General features: G+C 36.9%; 1 protein-coding gene across 2 annotated transcripts in view; it reads right to left on the bottom strand.

Moving 5' to 3' along the window:
• Window positions 1-2,156, bottom strand: part of Serpinb7 (serpin family B member 7) — a 49,836-nt gene extending 47,680 nt beyond the window's left edge. For both annotated transcript variants that reach the window (XM_008840667.2, XM_008840668.2), the window contains exon 1: window positions 1,989-2,156. In XM_008840667.2, the coding sequence (XP_008838889.1) occupies window positions 1,989-2,156 (168 nt within the window). The remainder of the gene's footprint in view (window positions 1-1,988) is intronic.
• Between the last annotated feature and the right edge of the window lie 17,738 nt (window positions 2,157-19,894).

The following is a 19,894-nucleotide window of genomic DNA, read 5'->3' as shown; positions in this document are numbered from 1 at the left end:
CACACACACACACACCAGAAAAATTAAATCATTTTTAGAATAATAAAAATAAACAAAACCAAGCTCTGGTACTTTGAGCATAAAGAATAATCAGCACTGGTACATGAAAGTGCTTAGTATAGACTTTTGCAAGGAAGCTCTGAATTATAACTTCACTGAGACTGAATTTCTCTGTAACATAAACATATGATCCATAGTGTGAAGGGTCATATGTTGTCAAGGAAACAACTGGGGAAGGACTGAATTAATCTGAAGGGTAATTTCTAAGACAATATTTTACAAAGAACTAAAATTTTGTACAAATAAGTTATGGGAACAATTTTATGACTATAATCATCATTTCTCTTATGTCTTTCTTTCTTTTTTGTCATTGGAGACAGGGTCTCCCTGTAGCCCTAGCTAACCTGGAACTCACTATGCAGACCAGGCTGGCCTTGATCTAATAGAGATCCACCAGCCTCTGCCTCTTGAGTGCTGGGATTAAAGGTGTGCACCACCATGCCCTGCCAAACTCTTGTGTTTCTTATAAGACATTGTAATAGAATGAACTATAGAAAGCCATGTGTGAAACTAAATGATGAGGACATGAATGTTGAAGCAGAGACTCCAGCAAGAGAGCTGCCCTTTCAGTTCGCCATAACACAGGGTTGAGAAAAACTGCTTTAGAAGATAATAAGGAGTTTGAACCACAGGTCTAACATCCATCGCCACACAGTTGTCATGGTAACCCCACCATAAAATCAAGATTATACCACTTTGGTGTGTTATTGGGAATATTAAATAAAATTGTGTTTGTAGGGCTTATCCCATTGGCTGTCACTGATGATATCATCAACAGCTTATTAGTACTGCCTTCACCAGTTGTGTGGACCTCTGTGGAATAGGTTGTAAACACCTCTAGTTCTTAATGAAATGACAGTACTAGACTCAGTAGGTGGTCGCTAGCAGCAGACTCATTGAGTTATACAAGAAGAATCATTCCACTTTAAATGGCCTCCACGAATGACCTTCAGCAAGTACTGAAGCATGATAACTTCCTCTGACATCCACTTCTAAACTCAAACAACAGGCAGAACTGGGAGCAGAAAGGAATGGCCTGTGTGTGCAGCCCCGACGGCTGCGTGTGCAGTCCAAACCTGACACCTTGGCTGCTGATTTTCTGTCATGATTTCCTGAAAGAAAAGAATTAAGTTTTGACCAATTCACTTCAGAGCTGTGCACAGGAATCCTTCAGTAAACACTTTCTGAGTGTGGTGGGAAAGGTGGTGATGATGTTCATTCTTCAGGTAGCCTTCTACTACCTAGTATGTCATTTGTGTCCAGGTAACCATTGTTTAAACGAAGATATCAGACTGTGGTTGAACACTTGTCGAGCAAGTGTGAAGGTTCCATACCCAGCACCACAAACAAAACAAAACCTAATTAGGACATCATTGGTATCTCCATCTAGTTTTCCTATCTTTCCCTTATCTACTCAATCAGTAGTTCTCAAACATTTGTGTACATCTGAATAGCTTATTAAAACCCACCTTTCTGACTCACACCTCTAGTTTCTGTTTCAGGAGAACTGGGGTGGAACCCAAGCACTTCCATTTCTAACAGGTTTTCTAGGCAAGAATGATGCTGTTTCTCTGAGGAAAACACTTTAAGAATCAGTATATTAAGGAAAAATATCAGAGATATAGTTCTATGGTTATTCCTGTTGCTTCTTGGCTCTGAAACAAGGAATAGGGTGAAGCTCTGTGGTAGAGTATGTGCTTAGCATATGAGTAGCCCTCAGCTTGATCTTCAGGGGAAAAAATGAAAAAGGAAACAGTACTATAAATTATGTATATTATTTATTCCTGAAAGGAATTCATAGAAATGTGTGACTATGTGACACCTCTTGTTCACACAATACTCACAATTGATATAGGCATCATAACAATGAAATAGTCTCTTGGAGAAAATAATTTGCTACTATAAATGTTGCAGAAACCAAGACTGACCTTGTCAATTTGCCGTGCACAGTCACCTCGAGCACCCAAACGAACCAGGGTCAGAGCAGTGAAGATGCTCAAAGAAGAGAAGAATACGTTGCCATTTCCTTGACTGCTGTCCATCTCTCTGAATAAATCGAAGCCAAATTCTGCATTTGCTGCAGCAAGGGAGGCCATTGTGAAACTGAGTGCTGTCTAGAGGCCAACAGAATGTTAAATTAGCTCAGTGAATGTTAGGTTTCATAGTCATATTTTTAACTGAAAGCTTCATTTCTTCACCCTTGTATGAAATCATCAAATAAAATAAACCAGAAAGAGAAGATTCCTCCATATCCTTGTTTCTAATACTCTAAAATTCATTTGTTTACAATATTGGAAACAATCATTTTTCTCATCCTGATATTTCAGCAAGGCAATGCTCTCCTATTCATATCCAGGGCATAGTCTTTGTTTTCCCTAATGGGGCAGTCTCTCCTCAGTGGCTCTTGGTGGCATCCATTTTCAAGCCCCCCGAGCTTTTCATGGGGTTTACTAATTCTCAAATAACCTCTGATTTCTAAACTGAGGTAGAACAAAGTTATCATTGCAAGTAAGTATGACATCGTATAGACTATTCCACATGCTGTAGCCCTTGTTTCGTAAACCATCTTTGCTTTTATCACATCATTTCCTTCCATTCTCTCCATTATGGTCTTCATACATATCCTTAGAGTCATCATTCATCAGAATTCTTCAGGATAATTTCAACTTCAAATACAGTTCATATGGTATTTAGCCTTTGAAAGATCACTGCCTGACTCTTTTAATAGTAAATATAATTATTGTTTTATATATATATATATATTATAAAGATACCAAAGACTTTCTAATACACTGGTCTAGCTTTTGCTAGAAAGACTAGTTAAGCTACAGTAGTAAATTTGGAATCAAGTATGAAAATTATTTTTGAATTCTGAATAGCATTGTTTCCTCGATACAGAGTACAACACAAGCATGGAAGTCCACAGCGATGCACTTCGGTATTCCTTTGCAGACTTTCCCCACAATTCAGTGATTCCAATATCAAAGGTGGGACTGACTCAGATTAATGAATTTGCATGGATGCTCCAAACCATTCTTAAATACTCTGTAGTATCACATCTGACAGCATGACGGCTGCAAACACTCAGGAGGCCCAGCCACTTTGTTAACACTGTTGCTAATTGTTACATAACCTGGATCAAGTTTTAAGTTTTTCTGAGCTAATTTTCAACCTATTCAATGGGATTTGCTTTTTATAATATTTAGCATAGCAATGCTCAACAAAAAAATCACCCATGCCTCTACCTTTCACCCCATAAGGAGAGAAAATTTTATATCAGGCATCTGGTGGGGAGCATGGTGTGGGAGAGGAAGACTATTTCTAGGAGGAAGATATATGCAGCCCAAAGGAATGTTCTAAAACTGCCATTGCATTGACAGTGGATGCAGGCACAAATAACTAAAGGCTTTTAAAGTTTTAAAGTTACAAATGAGATGAAAGGCTTTCATTCTTCTTCAAATGAAAGCTTAAGGCTTGAAAAATTAAGAAACAACTATTCTCATAGTAGGCATAAATTGAGGCTGCTACATTTGCTGCTCTCTGTGAAATGTTAATAATCTATTCTGTCCTAAAAGACAAAACATCAGATATTTCCTGAAAGAGTATTACTAAGGAATTCATACTCTGCAGTTTAGAATTCTAAACCAAAGAACATCACTGTGTCATGAGACCACAGATGCTGATTTTGGGGGGTTAATTTAACTATTTGCAATTCATTGTAAGTCTCATTCCTCAGTTACATTCCAGAAACACAAGATAAGAAAATCAGCCACACTATACACACACACACACACACACACACACACACACACACACACACACACACACACACTTTATTCCAAGAAAGAATATCTATGCTGTTTTGAAACTTCTTTAGGGAAGGAAGGAAAAAGGAAAAAGTTATTTAGGGCTCTGAGTGTTCCCCAGTGGCCAACACTGCATAAGTCCCTGTGTTCTCTAGCAATGCCAAAAATAAATATAAAGTAATGTTATCCAATTTCATATCTAATCCAGGAAAAGGAACCCTGGAGACTGTCATCAGCACTGCAAGTAGAAGTTTGTAGTCAAGAAGAGGAAGAATAACGTAATTCAGGGCTCTGAGAGGAGCTTGGTAGTGGCCAGTCAGCTGAATGAACCAAATTAGTAAACATGCAACGTATGAAAAGGAAACATGCAATGATTTTTACCTAGAATTTAATAGTCATAAAGTATTTCACTATTTCTACAAGGAAATTGTATGCTAGATACTCTCTTTCAAAGAATTTTCACTGCCTTCTGAAGCTCATTGGCAGTGCAAATGAAATTAATCACTCTTGGAAACTAACTTCAAAGCAAAAGCAGACTAATCCCTCCTAAATATTTACAGGGAAATTATATTTAATAGAGGATTATGGGTCCATTTTAACACATGTACCCCACAGGGTAGAGCTACTAAAATGAGACCTGAAGGATTTCCAGACAACTCTGTAGGGAGATCTGGTAGCACAGGCCAGTGCACCTATAAGTTGCCTGGTAGTTACATTGCAAATTGCAAAAGCACACTTTACTGTATATTTTTCTCTGATCAAGCTCTAATTTATGTTGATGATATACATACATATCTTATTGCTTTATCCCTTTAGGTGAAAAAAATAGGAACTGAATTTTCAACATTTTGCCTTTTTAATTACTTCAAACAATAATCAAAATCCTTCATTTTCTAAACTTTTAGTCATCATGGCTACTTTCCACAAAATTGTTATCATTTCAAATAAAAGAAAACCTACACAGAAATGTGTTTATTGGAGAGATGGCGCGCCTAATTTCACAGGATAAGATAGATTTCACAGCACACAAATAAATTTGATTAAAAATCATTATAGAATAATATGTGAGCCAAGACATTTCTAGACAATTATAAATTTGGAATTTGGAAACCTTGATTTTTTAGAATAAAGGATAGCACTAAATATTATTTATTTAATCACTCATACACACAGGTTCACACATGTTGTGAACAAATTTCAAAAAGTATGTTCCACTGCACGTAATTGATTTTATGAACTTTCTCTACACAGATATTCTGCAGGTTCTTGAAATGAAAGGAAGAGTCTCTCCTCAGTCTGCATTCCTTTGATGGACAACTCCGTTTAAGGCTGATTTAATGATTCTATGCCCCAAAGTTCTACCCAGTGAAAGGAGTAAAAATTAGCATAGGAAATAATTTTCCTTTCTCCCACAATTACTTTCAGAGCAACTTAAAAATAAATAAGTAAAATACTAACAAAACTGAACTAAATTCAAAAGGCAACAATTAAGCATTAAATGGTTTGCTCAGTAACGTAACTCAGACAACTGAAAAGGAAAACAGACTAGGTTAAAACTGCAGAAGGCGTCACCGTGGTATTATTTATTATCCAGTATGTGTCTGTTCAGGTAGTGTAAGGATGGAAGATTCTTTTCAATCATAAAAGAATCTGTCTGCAGAAAAGAGAATAAGTTTTTATTTTACCCCAAAATACCATATTCTTATGCTTCTTGGATGGATATGTTAGCTTAGTATACGAGTATAGTTTTAAAGTTAATACAAATTATAAAATTCCTGTGAAAGTTCTTAAATCCCAAACCAGACTAAAAACCCATAGCCATATGAAGTCTATTTGGTTACCTGTGGAATGTTTGAACACAAACAACTTTTTTACCCTTTCCTTTCCGTTCTAAACTTTATTTGTATCTGTGTCTATGAAACAAAAAGATTTCACCAAAGCTTGCTTTGTTTTAAAATTCTAACTAAAAAACAAGAAAAATAATTTTTAAATTTAAACATGAGAAAATCCAGACACAAAACACACTCAATAAAACATGATTAATAGTATGTCTAGTTCATGGACTTATATTAACATAGAATTGATAACTGCTTGGTAAAACCATATCTAATCTTAAGAGAATTTTGAATACACAAAGAGAACTAATCAGTTAATTTTAAAAAGTTTTTATAACAAAATTAAAATTACATATTAAAATACAATAATGATTGAACATGTTTAATATTTCTTATCAATAAGCCAAATATGATATTACAAGGTAATTGCTACTCTTTAGAAGTTTTTTCAACTCTTCTTATTTATTTTACAGAATTTCAAACTTTGATAAATCTCTGATTAGATGAGTATTTAATGTCATAATTCAAACAACCTAATTCCATTTTAAAGAATGAGTATATCCAACATACAATGACATAAGTAAAGCACAGGAAAAACAGGATCTGGACTGATATATAATTCCTTATTTATTCAAATATAGAACATAACCTCTTTCACTGATAGCTGATCACCCACAGTGTGGTGTGCACCATTCTCCATGACACCAGTTAAAGTCAATCAGTAGCAAGCCATAAGACAGAGAACTGAAGACAATGTTGATAGCTCAATGCGTTTACCGTCCCCAAAACAGAGAATTAGCCACGATTCACTCATTTCTTCCTCTCTCTCTCTTTCTCTCTCTCTCTCCCTCTCACTCTCTCTCACTCTCTTTCTGGACTTTAAGCTGTGGACACTGAAGCATTTACCTTACTGTCTTCATAGAGGAAGCTGCAGCTGGTTGGGTGCGTCTGGAAGAGTTCCCTGCATTACTCTGAAATATAAAGGGCTCTGACTCAGACACTCCCTGTTTTCTTTTGTGATTTAATCATCATAGTTTAAAATTATTCCACTGAAATTAATTTATACTCAGACCCTTTATAAAGTGAATTAGAGAAAATTTGTGAGTTTGACCTATGACTTCAACACAAAGTAGTCAAAACTCATATTTTCTCTTGAAGTTGCATTTCTTTCATACTCCTATCACATGGGATTTCTCAAAACTACATGTAAATAGCATTTTTTTCACATATGGAAATTCAATTACTGATCTGTGATATTGCTGATTGTTTTATTCCTTCCCCTTCAATTTAATATACAACAAGAAATATGGCAAAACTCTTTCTTGGAGGAATTGTGTTCTAGCATCTGTAAGCTGGAGCTTGGGGAATACAGTGAGATTCTTTCAGGAAGAACAGGGTTATAATTCAGTTAGCACTTCTGGGTTCTTATACACTATTCCTGTTATTTCAGCATTGCCTTTATTTTAACCATATGCCTTAATGTTAACTAAGAACTTGAACATTAAAAAGAAATTATGTGTTTGAGTGTTTGGCCTGCATATATGTAAGTTCACCCATGGGTACAATGCCTGTGAGAACCAGAAGAAGACACTGGATCCCCTGGAACTGGAGTCACAGAAGTTATTAGCCATCATGTAGGTGCTGGGAACTGGAACAAGGTCTTCTGCAAGAGCAGCCTATGCTCTTAACCACCAAGCCATCTTTCTAGCCCAAATATCTTGATCATTTAAAACTCTCTAGAATGAATATCTTCTCAGACCAATACAGTGGACATGTAGGGAAAGCTATCTACCTCCATCAGAAGAGACCAACATAAGAAATAAAAAAGAAATAGAAACCAACACATTCAAAGAGACAATGCAATCATTATTGACTCCAGAGAAGACAAAGATAACACTGTGAAATGTAACATAGTACAATTTATAGAAGAGCAGCTGTGGATAACATTATCTTAGTTGCAATAGTAAATGTTGAATATCACAGTAAGCAAAATTCCCAGTACACTTATTTCTTGAAAGGGATGAAGACAAGATTGTAGGGAATGCTATGTGAATGTTCAAGAAGTACATCAGGTTTCTGTGAGAAGGGATGTCTAAAGATAGTCACCAAAATTAAAAAGTAAAGATAATCAGCATGATATTTATATATCTGGAGGAAGATGTAAGCACAGGAGTATCATTGCTTGTGTTAAGCATGATGCAGTAAGGGAGGCAGAAGGCAAACAGAGACTGCTGCTCAAGCAGACAAGCCTGTTGGTCTCTCATCTGCAATGCTTATTACATACATGACATGTAACCCATAAAATAAAGGATAAATTACTAAATCCAAGGTAAATTTTGGTGCCTCCATTTTCTCATCCAAAATATAATTTGGATAAACTTCATGACATATTTAATCAAAGATTTTCAGGATAGGCCCTCAGTAATTCCAGTTGCCTTTTCTACCCCCCTCTCTATCGCCATTTTTTCCCTTTCTATAGCGTATTACATATTATTACTGTAAAAGTCCAAGTCACTTCACCCATTCTTCTATACTGTTTTATTTTCCAAACTTTGGGGTTTTGCCACTAATGTCCCTGCAGTGGGTAGTTCTGTTCCTCTCAAGAAAATAATGGAACAGCTTCTACATAAAGACTTTTAAATCACAGGAGGACTGGGAAGGTTTAAGCAGTCGAGTGTGAAAGTTCAGAGTAAACAGCAGGGAGAAGAGGTGACTAAGGTGCATGGAAGAGAGTGTATGGTAGAAAGGATGAGGGTCGATCTGTTCGTGAGACTTCCTGGGTTCAACATCCCAGAACTTCCTCAGTCTGGGTTGGACGTTTATGAAGACTCATCTACTTCCCTCAGGTAGAATTCATCTCACAAGACATTTGCTTATCTAGTATATCCCCAAATCATGCTTCATTCAGAACACATGTAGTTCTCACGAGAAGATATTCAAGGTCCCCCCAATTTGATGACCGAAACCTCCCTTCTGGACATGTTACAGGGCTCCTGTGATACTGATAAAATTGAGATTTAGAAACCAAATATCAGCCACAAAAGAATGCATAGCGTATGATGTCTTATGAAAAACCAGGTCAAGCAAAAGTGTGTATATAGGGATGATTTTATAGCTATACCTACGCTTCTGAGAAATAATTGTCTTAGTTCCTACTAGTGGGAGGGAAATTTTTCTTGGTTAGAGAATGCAGAGAGAGGCATTACAGATTCTGGCAATGTTCTATCTGTTGAATTACCGAATTTATTGAGTATAACTTTACGTTTCTGAGTTATAGTTCACAGTTTGCTAGAAGTCTACAAGAAATAAAATACCTAATAGGTAGGTCGACAGCACAATGTATATAGCTAATTATTGATCTAATCCTGGAAACAAGTTATATTAGAGAATGTATTAGGATCCTGAGCAAGAATGAAAAAGTCATGAATAGGATGCAAAATAAAAGAGGACACTCAACCATGGCCTGTAGCAGAGACCAGGAGTTACTGTGCCCCCTCCTGTAGCCCCTGAATACACCAGATATTCTGATAGTGATACAAGTTGTACCACTAGGGTAGCCCCTTGGAAATATTTCAGAACTCTGCACATGGCTTGAGATTCAGTAGTTAACTTAGCTGTTACCCACAAAAGCAAATAAAAACAGTATCTTTGAATATAAAAATATGCAAGGTATTTATACCAACATCCCAATACCTCGAAGTAGTGATAAGAGTTGTATTCACTTATAAAGTGTTTCTACACTGCTCTGTATACTCTAGCCCTAAATGACTACCCCATGTACTTAAGAAAGAAGCATAGATGGGCTAAAGTGAGACTACTGTTTAATGAAGCACAGTAGACATTTCTAAACAAAAATTTCTGATAAAAAAATTGGGATTAGGTCTGAACACCTGGCTCTAGGTGCATTCCCCAAGTACCTGCTTATTGATGTTTCCATGTCACCTCTGGGGTGGTTCCTCCATGACTCAGAGCACAGCACTGTCCCTATAGAAGTTTACAAGCATTTAGCTTTCCACAAGGTTTCAAAATAGTATCTGACTAAGACAATCATTATGTGGTTCATTAAGTTTTCATGTGAATCAGATTCGAGGATGTAATTTTCCCATCTCTACTCAATAATAAAATGGTTTAAATGCAGCCAAACAAACAAATTAAGGATTGACAGTATTTATTACCCTGTTTTTAAGCATTCCGCTCTATAAGAGATACAACAATAGACTGAAACTAGTCGTGACTCCAAGTTTAGTATTCAATTTCATTGCAGGTGTCATCAGTCTCTCATGACCCCATTTCTTCTCAGCCTATCTTATGAAAATTTTCCTGAATTAATAATATGAAATAGAATTTACTACAATATTATTATTGTTCATCAAGCAGGATATTCATCTGGACTCCTAACTGGATTCTCTGTACTGTTTTATGTCATTCCTTACTCCTTCTTCCCAGCAGTTGGGAATTTTCCAGAGATGCATCTATTGGTTCAATTATCTCAGTTGACCTCTCCAGATGCTTCCCTGGTCTGAGGCAGCTTCAGACAGCCTGAAACCGGGAGAGCTTTCATTCCTGTCTCCCTGCCAGCCTCTCCTCCACCCTTCTGTCTGGCAATGGAAGTTCATACCACACTGCCCAGATTTGTCCTGCCATAGTATAAGCTGGAGCTCAGTGAGAGGGATTTGCCCCCTGAAAAGTGAGCAGGTGGGCAGAAAGGGAGATTAGGACCAACTAGTCTCTGACATTTTGCCCTCAGATCATGCCACACATACAGGGCTAGCACCATAGTCCAGGATCTAACATCACAGCATTCAGCCATGTATTACACCCACCATAGCCTGCCATGCCCAAGAAGGACTGAAATCTTGGGTTCTTCTAGATTAATGGTTTCCAAAGTACAGACAACGTTTGCCAACACATCTAGTTCTGTATTATAAAAGGTTATCAGAATTAGACAGTGCCATCAACTTACAGATGTGTGGCTGTTTTTCCTACTTCTACCTTCTTCCCGGAAAGAAAGAGATCTTATTTATTCACTATCAGTTAGCTATTGCTCACCTCCATGGTGGCTAATGAGTAATATAATAGTAGAGAAAAATAAAAAGTAATCACTAAAACTAATTTTTTATTTAGCTGTTGCAGTAAACTTTCTGGTAAGAGAAGCTTTCTGTTAATATGGAAAAAATGAAAACTTACGAATGGATTTCCTATTTTTTGTTCTAATTTCGGTGATCATTATTGGAGTGATTTGAAATCTTTCCCACCAAATATCCTTCTTCTTCTCTCTCTATTGTAGAGATAAGGTGGTAAATGGTTGGGAGGTTAAATAAAGGCAAGGAACCTGAATGACGCACCAACTGGAAAATCCTTTTGGAATTACCAAGCCAACCTTAATTGAAGATCTGCTCTCCATTGTCTTCTTCTCCACTTAACTCAGAAGTCCCTCCCACTACTGTGTCTGCAACAGTTTATTTACAACTAACCAATCCCAAAGTGACATAAGTGCAAGAAGGAAATTCAGGCATGGGAACAGAATTAGCATGGCATGTCAACACTTCTCCCTTGCCAGACAGTGATAATGCAAATTTCCATTGACCTTGCCAGTTCATAAGTATACATGAGGTCAGACAAATGACCAATGCCTGTATTTTATAATCTCTTGTTCTTATTTACTTGCCAAACACTGAAGTTTACTAAAGCATGCTTAAGCCCCCCAAGGAAGTTTACCTTTCAGCTATAGTCACCACAGAACTCTCCCATGTTTCTCATCACCTGGTCTGGCTCTTCTGTGGTCTCAGTCCCTAAGCATCACCATTATTTCTATCAAGAATACTGTCTTCTACTGCTGTCTTAGATGCCTCTTGGCTGGGGCCTCAACACTATCAATAGATCCTATGAAGCAGAAAGCTGGATCTTATTATATTGTTCTTTGTTTTCAAGCACTTAGCAAGGGTGTTTATTGTACCTGTGTCTTAAACTATCATCTAAACAGTTCCTTTGTCTGATGCTTATTTTTGAGGGCAGCTGTGTCTTTTCATTCACCTCCTCAGAACCCATGGTTACTCATGCATAAACATCCTGTCTGTAGGCTCCTCACATAAGTTAAAATTAACAACTGTAAGTAGTCAGTTTGGAAACTGGCCAAAATATATTTGAATGTTCTCCACTATTCTCACTGAATATTCCATCTTTACAATTTTACTTGAAATGAATTCTTACATTATCAAGAAATGAACCATTGACCATAGCTTCTCTTTAAATTCCTAATAGACAATGAACTAAAATGCTCACCTTTTTCTAACAAAAAGGCATGGAAATAAAACAGTGTGGCCTATCTGGACCCAAAGTCATTCTCTTCCTCAAAACTAAAGAGCAATTTTGTAAATAGTCGAAAGAAATCACTACCTTCTCACAGCCATCATAGACTAGCAAGAAAATGTTTTTTCCATACATGGGTTAGTATGTAACTGCTGATTTCGGCTTTTATTCATCATAGTTCTTTGGCTACTTATATTGACATTTTCTTTTGGGGGGAGCTTTTTGAGACAGGATCTTCCTGTAGCCCCAGCTGACCTGAAACTTACTATGGATACCAGGCTGGCCTCAGTCTCTGTCTCCCAAATGCTGGGATTAAAGGCATATACCACACCCAGCTCTGCATTCACATTTTCAATCCTCTCATTAAGAAATAACTCAAATTCACACATGGATCTCTATGATGGTAAACTTATATTCTAGATATTGTGGGGAAATTCTCTTGGGCCCAGTATCAAGACCTATTTCTCTTTCCACCCATAGGTATATTATAGTGTCTTATGGTATGCTCAGATTTAATAAAAATATCGAATTAATGAGATGGCCTAGGGCAAAATGAAATAAGTATTGGACAAGCAAGACAAGCAAATGGAATCAAGGAGGAAAAAGTGATTTAGAAATTGGCATCCTAAGTAGGCCTCACAAATGAGCCAGAGTCTGATCTGAATCTTGGGAATTGAGGGTGGGAAGTATTCCAGGGACAAAGAACAACATGAGTTAAAGCTCATGATAGTCTGGGTATAAAAGGGAAAGTATGCATGATGCAGTGGAGAGCCAAACATATGGGAGTCTTAATGCCCTGGGTGTAAGGTGACATATATACCTACATGAAAATTTAAGTATATATATATATATGTGTGTGTGTGTGTGTGTGTGTGTGTGTGTGTGTGTGTGTGTGGTGGGTGATAAAGATGCTAATTTTTGGAGTTCTTCACATATAGATAGCAGTTAATCTATGGATGAGACTCCCCAAAAATGATATAGAATCAAAATGAGCCAGACATATTGGCAAGAGCCCATGGAAAATCCCCACATTTAAAAGATATGCATAATAAGGATTAAGATTTCTAAGGGAACCAGAATAGCTAGACAATCAACTATGGTGGGAAAGTAAACATCTCTAGGAGCTAAATTGCAGGGTTCTGTGGGGATTTTTTGTTTGTTTTGGTTTTATTTTTGGTTTTGTTTCTGCAGTCACAGTTGGAACCAAAGAGCAACACAGAAAAAAATAAATGAGTGGTTAGGCTGTGAACTATGCACAAATAGCATGTGGTGCTATTGGTCAGAGTTTAGTGTTAATGAGAGTTCATTTTAAGTTGTGGACCATAAGGGCTGGTGAGATGGCTCAGCAGCTGCACTGGTTGCTCTTACAGAGGACCTAGGGTCTGTTTCCAACGCTACGTGGCAGCCAGTAACCTTCCATAACTCTAGTCTCATGGGATCCAGTGCCCTCTTCTGGCTTCCTTGGGTAGTTCATGCATGGGTTCACTTACATACATGTAGTCAAAACACATAAAATATAAATGAATAAATAATAGACAATTTTAAATGATAAGTTTTAGATTAAGCAAAAAATAATAAAGAGAAATAATGCCCTTCACTGTCTCCCAAAGTAAGAGATCACTTCATGACCATGGACATCAGCTCATGTTGTTCCCACCCCCAAACTCTAAAATTGAGGACCATGGTAATCATATATAGATGAAACCAAAGAAAAACCAAGAGAACTTGCTGGACTGTAAGATTTTGTACATAACTATAATGGAAGACAAGATATAAAGCATGTTTAATGGAAACATGGAATACATGAGGGGGGTAATATGTGACTGAAGTTAAATAACTCAAGATTTCATTTCAGGAGAGTAGACAATGTCCCAATGTGAGCATTCAATGAACTAGAAAAAAAAATCAAAGATTCAAAAGCCTAAATCTTCAAAGGTTCTGAGGGAATAGCTTAGAGTGTTCACATTTTTAAAACCAAACTTAAGACAAGGGGATAGTTGCAGACATTAAGAGTTTCAAGGGAAGAAAGGCAGTAGAAGAAAGATGACCAGAAAATGTCCTGAAAATGACCATGGAGAATCAGAAGAAAGCTCTTCCTTTCATCTCTTGACCGTGGCTAAGGAGCACAAAGGGAATGAATGACTTCAACTTGAGAGGCACTGGAGAAAATGCTAGGAATAAATTTAAGACTTATGAGGTGTTCATAGAGAATATAGAATCTAGTTAGAGTCATGCTGAGAGGCTGAATGTATCTCTCTGGTGGAGTGCTTGCTAGTAGGCATGAAGTCCTGAGTTCAGTTCCACAAGTGAAAAAATAAAGCTGGAGTCAGACTGAGAATATAAGACTTCTCTGATGAGGGGATATTAATAAAAGTATGGTAATGGATGGTAAATTTAGAGTGACACTCTGAAAGGAGGATTATCCTGGGTAAAATAATTGTTCCAAACTAATAGAAATTCCATGCAGATCTTAAAATATACCAAAACATGCCTTTTGGGACGTGAAGCTATTTTTTTTTCATTTGTTTGTTTGACATATTGTTTATTCCTGATCTCAGGCTTTGACATTTTTATAAAACCTGTATTCCCTATATCTAATCCTTTCAATCAATCTAAGTTATTTCTTTGAATGCAATTTTGTAGTAGCTTAATTACATGTTCTATCAGGATGCATTCATTTTAAGTGATTGCAGGTTAGGTTTATTTTTATTTCTTGGTGTATTTTTTTATTGCTGCATCAAGGGCAGGGCACAAAAGAATTCAACATGTTTTGATTGTGTGCAAATATTTACCACGTCTTCTTGCTCTACGTCTTCCATATTATTGTTGTCATTTACTTACGAGATGAATAATCTTAGCTTTCACTTGGCAATAAATAACAAGATATAGTATCCTTCTCAGACATTTAAATGAATGTAATCATTGAGGTTTCCTCTAATCTCATCTTATCAAAATTTTAAATACTAGAGACCTTATTGATTTCCATTCATTTGTACCATGTCATTTCATCACATTGTCATGACAACAGCCATAATGAATAGTAATGAATAGTAAATGGAAAGTTCCAAACTGAATCAACCTTATCACTTATTAATTGCCTTTTCTGTTTGAATTCTTAATTCCACCAACATTTATGAACATGAAGAGAGTTTCCCGAATAAAATCAGGTTCATAGTTTCCTAAGAAGCAAATTAAAGTTCACTTTCCACTTCAAAATTTCAGCTTCCCAAATAAATGCGTCATTAGTCCATTTAGTTTGATGAATTGTTTTAGCATGGCATCTTGAATATCATCATTTGTCATGAAGAATAAATCTTCTAAATCTTGAGACTGATTAAGCATTGCCCTTGATGAATTCCAGTGGCAAATTTCAATGTAGTTTATCTATACGATTCTAGTTTTCTTATCCTTTAAGAATATTATTCCAGTCTTCAGTGGCAACATTAGAACTTCTACTTACAGTCTCCCATTTGAAGTATAACTTTAAAAGAATTCCTTCCTGAGTAAAGAGTTTGAGAAGGGCCACAAACATATGGGAGATGAAGAAAAGCATCCTTAAATTCACATATGAAGCCCTGGACTTAACCCTGCTTGATTTATCTGTGAAACTGAACAGAACCAATAAATAAAAATTGTTAAGAATTAACCTAGGACAACTTCAAATCAACCACTGGGTAGCACAAAAGGATTCCATGCCAGAATAGCAATGAAAATACTTTAATAACTAAACAGATATTAAAATGAGAGTCCACCAAAGTGGCTCAGAATGTACTTTCTGATCACAGTGTCTTAACTGACTACTTAAAAACAGATTTAATCAACAACCATATAACACCTAAATGTGTAGTATGTATTACAAAATTCCTCATCATACGAAAAGCCAGGAAAATCTCAACTGACATAAAAATCAAATCAACAGATGTCATTACCAAGGTAAGACAGATGTTCAAATTATTTGACAAGTATTTTAAAGAATCTTTTGCAAAAATAAGTAAAAGTAAATGAATGTTTTAAGAAGCAATTTAAAATATTCTTATAATAAATGGAAAACAATAAAATATAATATTTAGATTGAAAATAACATATGAAAATTAAATTTAGGACTGGGGATATGGCTTAGTCAGCAAGCTTTCAGACCTGAGTTCAGACATCCAACACCCATGTACAAAGCCTAATGCTAAGGAGATGGAGACGTAAAGATCCCTGGGGCTCTCTGCTCAGCTAGTCTATCCAAATCAGTGAGCTCTACATTCAATGATAGATCAATGATAGATCCCACCTCTGAAAAACTAAGGTGGGGAACAATAGGGGAAGATTCCTGATGTCTACCTATGGCCTCTGCATGTGCCTGCACACATGTGCACTCATGTCCCCACCCCAGGATACAACAAACAAAGTAAATAATAAAAATCCACCGAGTCATAGTATAATGGAAACAACAGGAAAAAAGTCAGTAACATTAAGGAGAAAAAAAATAGATATTTTCTAAATTCAACAAATGAGAAAAAGCAGATTTTTTTCCAAATGGCCAAAGCCTCAAGGACTTATGAGATAACAATGAAAGGCTAAGGTTTATATCACTGGAATTCCAGAGGAGAGGAGAAAGAATGGGAGATTAAAAAATAGTTAAGGACTCCACTATTCTTTGGCTGAAAAATATCTACTTTCTGAAAATGTGGAGGGAATACACAAACTATCTTGTAAAGAAAGAAATGTAGCAGGAGGTAGATAATAATAAGTTGAAGTGGTAAAGTATTTATGTTGATAAATTCAGTATGTGTATTAGATTCCCTGAGCAACATTAAAAATACGTATAAAGATATACTAGGAAGCACAACAGATGATAAATTAAAATCTAACACCTTAATGTCAAAAGGAGATTATAAAAATCAGAAAACAAGATCCCCTGTGACTATAAAAGAAAAAATTTCGTTATTAACATTCAACACATTAATATATAAAATACACCAAAATCAAGAAAATTTGTTTCAAAAATGCAAATCCAGTTTACTATTAGCAAGCTAATCATTGCAAATCATTATATTAATAACCTAAAGAAGAGAACATGGAATAACATAGTTTCCCCCTAATTCCCACAGTTATAGCTATAAGACCCGGAGAGAAGTAATGACAGATGTTTATATAAATATATATAATTTTATTTTTTTTGTGTGTATAAGTGTATTGCCTGCATGTGTGTAAGTGTACCCATGTCCTGAAATGCCCAAGGAAGTCAGAAGAGAGCATCAGAGCCCCTGGAACTGGAGTTACAGATGGTTGTTAGTCACCATGTGGGTGCTGGGAACTGAACCCATGTCCTCTGCAAGAGCAGGCAGTGCTCACAACCCCTGAGCTATCTCTCTGAGACAGATGTTTGAAACTTCTAAAATGCAAATAACGGTCAATTAATCAGGGAAGACCAGGAGTCTAAGTACAGCAAGAACACTGAGGAATTTTGTTTTTCCCTCTCGGTAATCCCACCTTGAATTCAATCTGCTGTATTAAGCACTGTGGAGCAGAGAGAGTAAGATCCAGGAGAAACCCTGGATTGGATAGCAGAAAAGAAAGCTCTAAAGTTTCAAGGAGGGAAATCACTCTGGAATTGTTTCTGTTTTCTCATTTCTCACATCCCAATTGCCAAGCAATCCTATGGTAGGCTTGGTCATGGCTGGTACAGCCAGTGTAGCCTGGCCAAGCACTCCCACTCTTATTCAATGTAATGTTAGAGGTTAAGGACATTTAGTAAATAATGTGTAGATGGCACAATTGTGCATGCACAAAATAATTCCAAGGAATCTATCAAAACTTTCTATTGGTAATAGCAAGTTCTGAGAGATTGCAAGACACAAGATCCACAGACAAAACTCAATTACATTTTCTTGAAGTACAATAAACAAATGGAAACAAAATGAACAGCATTTCCAAGGACATGAGAGATGAATGAGTATAGATCTAACGAATCATTTATCAGATGTATATGCTAAAACTACAAAACATTGAAAAAACACCCAGCATGCTATAAATGAATAGCATAACATATGTTTGCAGATTGAAAAACGTAACACAATAAAAATGCCAAGCCACAAATTAAAACTACCTTGATACAGACTCCCTGCTCTCCCCACCTCCATCTTTCAGAATCAAGGTACAGTGCGCTGCCTCATGCATGATTCTCCAAGAGCTGGGTGAGGGGAGCTGGTGTTTAACAACCACCTACAATGTCCGAGCCAGCAGGAAGTCCCTGATTTACAGTGTTTGCTATAAATCCTCCAGTTCAGCTGTATGCAAGTTACCTAAGTGACATCAACTGGCTCACAAAATTCCTGGAAATCTAAATAACTTTCATGAGCCAGCTCACCTGTAAGAGTTGGCCCCACATCTCACTGGGTGCCTAATGTTTTGATGAGAAACAAAAGTACTGAGGTCAAATGAATGATTCTGCGGTTGAATTATTGGCCAGAGAAGCTCCGGAATTCCATAGAAAGGCACAGAAGGATCCCTAGTAACTTGCACAAGAGGCATCACTCACATACATGCATAAGGGTGCAGCTTACAGAGGATGGTTGCCCACAGGGTGAGGCTAGACCAGCAGCACCAGGACATTCTTAAAGTCTGTTAGTAATGCAGAATTTGGGCTGGTGAGATGGCTCAGTGGGTAAAGGTGTTTGCTGCCAAGCCTGATGACCTGAGTTCCAGCCCCAGGATCCATATGGTACAAAGAGAGAGAGAGAGAGAACTGACTTCTTCAAGTTGTCCTCTGACACACACACACACACACACACACACACACACACACACACACACAATCTAAAAACAACCATAATGCTGGGTGTGGTGGTGCACACTTTGAATCCCAGCACTCAGAAGGCAGAAGCAGGTGGATCCCTATAACAGTAGCCAGTGCTCTTAACTGTTGAGCCATCTCTCCAGCCCATTACCACCAATTTTTGGTAGGGTAATAGGCACAGCTACATAAAAACATTTCCAGCTTGGTCTACATAGCAAGTTCTAGGCCAGTTGGAGCTACAGGGAGACCTTGTCTCAAAAAAAAGACAAAAAAAAAAAAAAAAACAAAAAAAAAAAAAAAAAAAAAAAAAAAAAAAAAACTACTTTGATAGAGCTAGAGGATGACTCAGTGGTTAAGGGAAAGTACTGCTTTATCATAAGACCTGAACTCAGTTCCTAGAGCTATTATTGGGCAGCTCACAACTACCTGCAACACCAAGGGATTCAATGCCATCTTCTGGTCTCCTTGGGCACCAGGCACATGGATGGTACACATACACCATGCAGGCACTCACACATACACATAAAATTTAAAAAAAATAAGTCTTTAAAAAATACTTTGAGATTACATTCTACACCAGACTACTAAAATTAAAGAAAAGAATAAAACAACAAAAGCGGGCTGAATGTGAGGAAAGGAGAACCCTCAAGTATGGTACAGTTGGTGCGACTGTAAACTCCTGCAGCCACAATGGAAATCAGAATGTCATGTTGGTTGCTCAGAAAACTCAAAACTGATCTACCACATGATCCAGCTCTATCACTCCCGAGCATATACCTAAATAACTCTGTATCCTACTACAGAAACACACGATCCTTCATGTTCACTACCGTTCTATTCACAGTAGCTAGGGTATGGAAATAGCTTAGATGTGAATCAACTGATGAGTACGTAATAAAACTGTTGTACCTACACACATTGGACTTTTATTCAGCTGTAAAGAGAGATGAAATTACAAAATTTTCAGGTAACTGGATATAACTGAAAAATATTATACTGAGTGTGGTAACCCAGGCTGGGAAATACAAACATTATATTCTCACTGACTTGTGGAACTAGCATCAAATCTCATCGAATCGATGAACATGTTAAGCCAT

The sequence above is a fragment of the Nannospalax galili genome, unplaced genomic scaffold, assembly GCF_000622305.1.
Source record: "Nannospalax galili isolate Female #2095 unplaced genomic scaffold, S.galili_v1.0 scaffold298, whole genome shotgun sequence".
NCBI lineage: Eukaryota > Metazoa > Chordata > Mammalia > Rodentia > Spalacidae > Nannospalax > Nannospalax galili.
This window is presented reverse-complemented; position numbering and strand designations above follow the sequence as displayed.